General features: G+C 47.9%; 1 protein-coding gene across 1 annotated transcript; it reads right to left on the bottom strand.

The window, feature by feature from the left end:
• Nucleotides 1-4,326: 4,326 nt before the first annotated feature.
• Nucleotides 4,327-7,197, bottom strand: LOC100192127 (calcium-dependent protein kinase 12). The gene is made up of 8 exons (XM_044472633.1): nucleotides 6,302-7,197; nucleotides 5,932-6,075; nucleotides 5,695-5,847; nucleotides 5,483-5,595; nucleotides 5,232-5,399; nucleotides 5,025-5,152; nucleotides 4,633-4,732; nucleotides 4,327-4,537 (listed from the first exon to the last, which is right to left on the bottom strand). The coding sequence occupies exons 1-8, from the start codon at nucleotides 7,044-7,046 to the stop codon at nucleotides 4,484-4,486; spliced, it is 1,605 nt and encodes a 534-aa protein (XP_044328568.1). The 5' UTR covers nucleotides 7,047-7,197; the 3' UTR covers nucleotides 4,327-4,483.
• Nucleotides 7,198-7,462: the final 265 nt, after the last annotated feature.

Raw genomic sequence — 7,462 nt, 5'->3', positions numbered from 1 at the left:
GACCCGAAGGTCTGTGGTAAACTACTCACACATCATCGGAGAGGCTATCGTGTTGATGTAGAAGCCCTCCGTGATCGATTCCCCCTCCGGCGGAGCACCGGAAAAGGCCCCAAGATGGGATCTCACGGGTACAGAAGGTTGCGGCGGTGGAAATAGGGTTTCGTGGTGCTCCTGGATGGTTTCGGGGTATATGGTATATATAGGAGGAAGAAGTAGGTCGGTGAAGCTGCGAGGGGCCCACGAGGGTGGGGGCGCGCCCAGGGGGGCAGGCGCGCCTCCCTGCCTTGTGGCCTCCTCAATTGCTTATTGATGTCTACTCCAATTCCTCTGGATCACGTTTGTTCCAAAAATAACTCTCCCGAAGGTTTCATTCCTTTTGGACTCCGTTTGATATTCCTTTTCCGCGAAACACTGAAATAGGCAAAAAAAACAGCAATTTGCACTGGGCCTTGGGTTAGTAGGTTAGTCCCAAAAATAATATAAAAGTGCTTAGTAAAGCCCATTAAACATCCAAAACAGATAATATAATAGCATGGAACAATCAAAAATTATAGATACGTTGGAGACGTATCAGCTAGTCAAGTAGAGGCATACTAGTGACACTCTGTTTGTCTATGTATTCACACATGTACTAAGTTTCCGGTTAATACAATTCTAGCATGAATAATGAACATTTATCATGATATAAGGAAATATAAATAACAACTTTATTATTGCCTCTAGGGCATATTTCCTTCAACATGTACTCCAGGTCCGAATCCATTGCTTCAAAGAAGGTACAAAATATTTAGAACGACCATTTCACCAAACACTTGCCGGGCATGGTGACACTCGCAGGGGCCGATGGTACCTGCGTGACAGATGGACGAGAGGTGTAGACCAGCGGTGTTGGCAAAGCGGCATGACGACCGGGTGGAGCGACGGAGGACGCAGAGGTATGGGAAGGGCTTGGCAAGCAACTATGATGGTAGAGCGGCAGCGGCGGCGGCGAGTGAGGAAGCTGATGCACAGAAAGAGGGAAAGGATGGAGAAGCGAGTCTGGGTGTGGTTTTGGATGGGACGGGGCTGTAGGAGTCCTACGTGAGAGTTATCCGGACTCCTGCAAAGCCCTCTAGTTTGCTTCCGTTTTATGAAAAAACAGACAAGCAAACTATTCTATGGACCCATGCGAGAGCCCAATTGCGTCCGGACAACGTGATCCAGACGATTTGCGGGCGATTAAGGGTCGCTTTGGACATGACCTTGGTCTCTTTCGCGGCGGACCAGCGGCTCATCATAGGAAATTAGGGCAACTCCAACGTGCTGACGCAAACGGGCGCTGATTTTGTCCATTTTTGTCCATTTGGACCGGTGTTTTGGGGGCGTCTGCCCCCGTCCACGTATGGATGGTCAGTGCGTCCAATGGGCCGACACATTTTCATCCGTGCGGCCGATATGCCGCCACATTTTTGCAACTTATTTCACATACATATTGAAAACATTGGCCACACATAATTCATATCCAAGTAAAAGTATCATAGTTATTACAACCAAATAAAAATCTCATAGTTTACAAGCCAATTGAAATTTAAATTTTCACAAATACATTGCAAAGAAAAAGAGCTGAGACATCTATTGGTTGCCAAGGTGAGTCCACATATGCTCAACCAAATCATCTTGGAGTTGATTGTGAATTGTCCAATCACGCATTTCATGATGAAATTGGATTAACTGTTCAAACATCGTTGCTCCTTCATGCTCAGGCACAACACTTTCACCCTGATAGTGAAACCCTTGGTCGAATATTTCATCCTCACGCTCATCCTCTACGATCATGTTGTGCATGATCACATAAGCAGTCATCACCTCCTACAACATCTTGGTGCTCCAAGTTCTAGCAGGGTACTGAACGATGCCCCGTCGAGATTGAAGAACACCACACACTCCACATCCTTCATAACACGCTCTTTTGCTTGGGCAAATCTCTGCCTCTTCTCTCCTATCGGGCCGGGGATTGTCTTCACAAGAGTAGTCCACTGAGGGTAGATACCATGAACTAGGTAGTATCCTTTGTTATGGTGGTGGCCATTTATCTCAACATTGACCTTTGGGCAGTTACCTTCTACAAGCCTTCCGAACACCGGAGAATGCTGAAGCACGTCAATATCATTGTGAGAGTCGGCCAAGCCAAAAAAGAGTGTCAAATCCAAAGATCTTGCGAAGCCACAACCTATAGTATGATAGTACACGCTTTCACATGGCCCCTATATTGCCCCTGCCAAGCAGATTGACAGTTCTTCCACTTGCAGTGCATACAATCTATGCTACCAAGCATCCCCGAAAGCCCCTATCTACATTGATCGCCAACAGTCGGGCTGTATCTACAGCAGTTGGCTCTCTCAAGTACCCCGGACCAAACGGTACTACCACATCCTTGCAGAACCTGTACATGGATTCTAGGCACGTGGACATACTCATCAATCATATCACTGGGTATTCCGTGTGCAAGCATCCAAATAGCTGCAGTGCATTTCTGATAAGAGGAGAAGCCCACCTTTCCCAAGGGCATCCTCCTTGCATACAAAATAATCATCGTACGCCAACCCCGTCCCGAATACGATTGAACACATGTCTAGCCGTCCGGAAGCAGCGCTAGAATAGCTTGTGTTTGAAGAGCGGGGAAGAGGACTGTAAGTAGTCTTTCCAGAGTAGGCAATAGCCGCTCTCTCTATTGGGATTCAACGCCGGAGCTGGCCTAGGATGGAGCCCCTAAACATCAGCTAATGCCTAGCAATGTGGTCATGGACGACCAAAGTAGCAACCACAAACTCCTGATCGTCCGAGGATGTCAACGACGTCCGGGGACGCGATGCCGAAGAGGAAACTGTCGCGGCCAACAACGCGAACGTGGAAGTCGGCCACCAGGCCGCCAATGCAAGCTTGGAGCAGCGCAACCACGAGAGGCTCGTCGAAGCGGAGACACTGGGATTGGATGCAGACTTGCACAAAGGAGGGGGTGGAGGAGGGAGCAGAGTAGGGATGTAAGTGGCAAATAAACGGCATCCGCCAGTCCCATCTAGTTAGTTTTTGCTAGCTCCCTGGTTCATTTTCCTCAAAAAACAAAAACTCTTTTGAACTATCATACCACTAGTGGACTTTAATCGGGATTAAACGAGACCCAATTGACATCCCTAGAGCAGAGGCACAGGGAATGCCGAGGGCACGGCGCAGTTGGTCTTGGAAGTCAAGCCCCATGGCGTCGCCAACTCGAAGAATGGTGCGCATGGCAACAACCGAGGTGTTGATGTATCAGTGTGGTCGATGGAGGAGTGGGTCAAGCTGAGCTCCCTTCGTAGAAGGGGATCGTGGGGAGGCGCAGAGGACTGGCAGCATCGCCGGCGGGGCTAGGTGGGGCTGGCGGCGCAGTTGGGGAGAGGGGAGGCCGGGAGGCCGCAGGGAAGGAGGGAGGAGGCCATCGCTCACATTTTTATTTTTGCATCAACATACTTGTTGCTTCTCTGCATGTGCTATGTTTGAATGGCGGCTCAGTGTCTAATTTTTAGTAGCTTTCTGATAAGATTGTAAAAACGGAAAATATAAATAAGTTTTTTCTTGTAAAATTGCCCAGGTTTAACATGATATGAAGCCCCCAAATTGCACTAAAGGATACTGTAGTGATTTCTAGCAAAGCTCCTGAATTCCTGATGATTGCAGAGTGGTTGACTATTCTGGTGAAGGAGATTTTGCTAAATAATAATTGGTTTGATGCCAACATTTGGCATCGCCAATACTTGGCAAGTCAACAATTGGCAATATCAAAATTTGCCAAAAATTGGCAACTTCTTGTGAGGTTGGCAACTAAACTTGGTAACCAACCAAGCACTAGTCAATATTTGGCATTTGCCAAATGTTGGCATGCCAATTTTTGGCATCAAACCAATCATGCTCTAATACTCGTAAATGCAGTTGAATGTGATGAGCCTGAGCCAATGAACTAAAGACTCTGATTCCTCTCGGAGAGTTTTTGCTCTACTGAAATGATTGCAATTTTCCTATACCATTCCTGGTGATATCATCATACAACTCATATATAAAAGGTGAGCCAACGCCCCCTCCCACTGTTTTTTTTTTCATTTTATTATATTTTTACCAGTAACATTATTGTAAATTTCCTAGACTATGACCAGTGCCATTGTCATATAGCTTATACGTAAAAGGTCAGCCAGTTGCCATTTCATTTTCTTTTTTTCCATTTGTTTATATTTCTGAAACTTTGTTTAAGTGCAGGTCTTTCTTGTGTGCAGATTAGTATTAACACGTATCAAAACATACGAAGGAAAAGAAGTGTTGTGGGTATATGGCGACATTGCTTTTCTATATACACACAACATTGCAATCAACTTGTTCCAGAGTTATAGTACTTTACAGTTTGCTTATGTTTGCATTATATATTAAAACATCTCTCTACAACTCTGTTCATCAAGAGGCCCAAGTTTCCTCAGGTCTATTTTCCCTTCCTCATCATTTCCACAAACTCTTCGTAGTCGATATTCCCATCCTGTGAATTTAACAATGACAGGGGTTAAATATGTTCAGTTGGCACTAAAGTGGGACAAAATCGTTTCGAAAGAAAGGTGGGGAAAAAAAGCTCACTCTGTCTTTGTCAACTTCGTCCAATACTGCTTTAATATTTGCTTCATCACCCATTCCATACTCTGTCATGGCTTGTTCCAGTTCTTCTCTTGATATGTACCTACAGTTATTATTGTGCACATTGTCTATGATTAGTACCTGCTGACTGACGTTGTTCTCAGTGGATGGTGATAGTGAGCCACCATGACACACACACCCTCAATTTGTTAAGTCTGGTCCATACCAAGCAGAAAATAATGCAAGAACGGCACAAATGAGTATTGTTAATTTTTATACATTCAATAACACGATTGGTACTTAAATTGGTTTCAAAAGTTTAGCGTTGGTTAATTGTATCCCCCTTAATTTATGGTGATGCATGCAAGATAAAGTATATTTTAAATTAGAATTACCCGCTGTTATCTTTGTCAAAGTGTTGAAATGCATGGAGCAGATCCTCCTCCTTTTCCAGCTTATGTTTATTCATCATAGCAGTCAGGAATTCTGTGTAATCTATGCTGCCACTCTTGTCTACATCAACCTGAACAATAGTATGGTCAGTGAAATCTTCATATAGTTAACCTATGGTGAAGGGTGAAACAAAAGAAAAATGATCTTACTGCTTCCATAAGCTTCTGAACCTCTGCCTCAGTGATCTTTGACCCTAACTTTGTTAAACCAATCTTGAGTTCTTCAACTGTGATAGTCCCACTCTTGTCTGTGTCCATGTTATTGAACATCTGTTTCAGGCCCTTGATTTCCTCAGGTGACAGGTTCTCTGCAATTACCTTGAGACGAAATGAAAGAAGCAGCGTGTCAGCTTAGTTATCCCAAGACATAGTAGCGACCATCTTTGTCAAGGACAATTCACCTTAAGCGCCAGTTGTTTTAGCTTGTTCATCGCCTTGAATTGCTTCATTCTTGATAGGACTGCGCTGTCGATAGGCCTGTCGGATGCACCGCCTTCTTTGAGCCATGGATGTTCTGCACATGGACAAGTAGATTTATCGCAACGATGTACTCCGTATAATCTATTTAAATGCAGAAGAACTCTCCATTCATAACTCCAGATGGTGTACTTACCTAGGGCCTGTGCTGCCGTGATACGCCTTTTGGGATCTCTGTTTAACATTTGTCTGATAAGATCCTTTGCACTCTCAGATATCGTCGGCCAGGGGCTGCTACTGAAATCAAGCTGACCCACCAGTATTGCGTCAAATATGCCCTTCTCAGTTTCTGCTCAGGATTTGTAAATTGCAAGATTTAGCCGTGTGATATACACAATGCAGTATGTGAAGCTGAAGATGTATGGATACTTACCTGCCCAGAAAGGCGGTGAACCGCATAAGAGAATGTACAAGATCACTCCAGCGCTCCAGACATCAATTTCTCTCCCATAGTTCCGATGCAGTACTTCTGGCGCCACATAGTATGCACTTCCCACAATGTCCTTGTACACCTTTCCTGCATTTTTTTTTTAGGGAAAAAAATGCTATATATTTGTATCTTGTATGCAATGTTGGACTGAATTGTCTATCTGAATTATCCCCTCCTCTGTTGCAACAATGCTTTCTGCATTGATTTATGCTTCGATAATACTGTATGTTCGTGTTGCATTGAGACTGTACTGTAAATCATTTCTTGTGTGGAGTGGGATCATGGAAAAGTTTGTGGCATGCATGGTGCTGACCTTCTTCGATGAAGACGGAGAGGCCGAAGTCGATGGCCTTGAGCGGGGCGTCGTCGGCGGGGCTGGCGAGCAGGAAGTTCTCGGGCTTGAGGTCCCGGTGCAGGACCCCCATGAAGTGGCAGACGTGGACGACGGTGAGGATGTCCCTGCAGACGGCGGCGGCCTGGCGCTCGGAGTAGCTCCCCTTGGCGGTGATGCGGTCGAAGAGCTCCCCGCCGGAGCAGAACTCCATGACGAGGTGCACGCTCTCGGCGTCCTCGAAGGCGCCCCTGAACTCGGCGATGTTGGGCTGGCCGCTGAGGTGCTGCAGGATGGTCACCTCCCGGCGCATGTCCTCCACGTCGGCGCGCCGCACCAGCTTCCGCTTGGACACCGACTTGCAGGCGTACTTGAGCCCCGTGGCGCGCTCCGTGCACAGGTACGTCGTCCCGAACTGCCCGCTCCCGAGCTTCCGCTCCAGGTTGTACAGCGCGCGCACGTCCGCCATCGGCCGCTGCAGCACCGGGCCGATCTCGCCGACGGGCACCTTCCGCGACAGCGACCCGGAGAGGAAGCTCGGCAGGGGCGGCCGGCCGGACGGCCTGGGCGGCGGCGGCGGCTTCGGGAACGTCGGACGGCGCGACGGCGGCCGCGGCGGCTTGCCGTGCCCGGCGGGCGGCGGCTGCTCGCCGAACGACGGCGGCGGCCGCTCGAACGACCCCGACGAGATGGGTATCTCGTACGTCTTGGTGAAGCAGTTGCCCATGGCTACAGCTTCCTCCTCGCTGTCTCGGTCGCCCGTTCTTGGAGGAACCGAGAGCGAAAGGGATGGGGGTTTTGAAGCGGGGGTTATCCGCGAGACGGCGCGCCGGAGCTGTGCTTGGCGTGGGCGGATGCCGGCGATGATGCCTGTCCCGTTCGCGCGTTCGCTTTTGTTCTGGGGTTTGAGCTTTATGCGCTGTTTGGTTCTCGCGGGAGGGAAAGAAAAGATTCAAAGGAAGGGGCTAATCAAGCCTCGGAATCACGCTATCTTATGCTCAGTGATTTTATTCGGTGTCGGTGAAGCAGAAACAACGGCGCGCAGCCGCTCTGTTTCGCCTCGCTCTGTTTTTTATCCGACGAAAACGCGTCGATGTGGCCTTGATCGGATGATCGAGTTTGCAGAACCTTTGCCTTTTGTAG

The sequence above is a fragment of the Triticum aestivum genome, chromosome 2D (assembly GCF_018294505.1).
Source record: "Triticum aestivum cultivar Chinese Spring chromosome 2D, IWGSC CS RefSeq v2.1, whole genome shotgun sequence".
Taxonomy (NCBI): Eukaryota; Viridiplantae; Streptophyta; class Magnoliopsida; order Poales; family Poaceae; genus Triticum; species Triticum aestivum.
This window is presented reverse-complemented; position numbering and strand designations above follow the sequence as displayed.

Bases quoted from the DNA above. Each gene is read 5' to 3' on its own strand.
- LOC100192127 (XM_044472633.1), bottom strand. From the start codon at position 7,046: ATGGGCAACTGCTTCACCAAGACGTACGAGATACCCATCTCGTCGGGG. The intron at 6,076-6,301 runs GTCAGCACCATG...AAAAAAATGCAG, and splicing joins CTCCGTCTTCATCGAAGAAG to GAAAGGTGTACAAGGACATT. The intron at 4,733-5,024 runs GTAATTCTAATT...TAATAACTGTAG, and splicing joins TTTGACAAAGATAACAGCGG to GTACATATCAAGAGAAGAAC.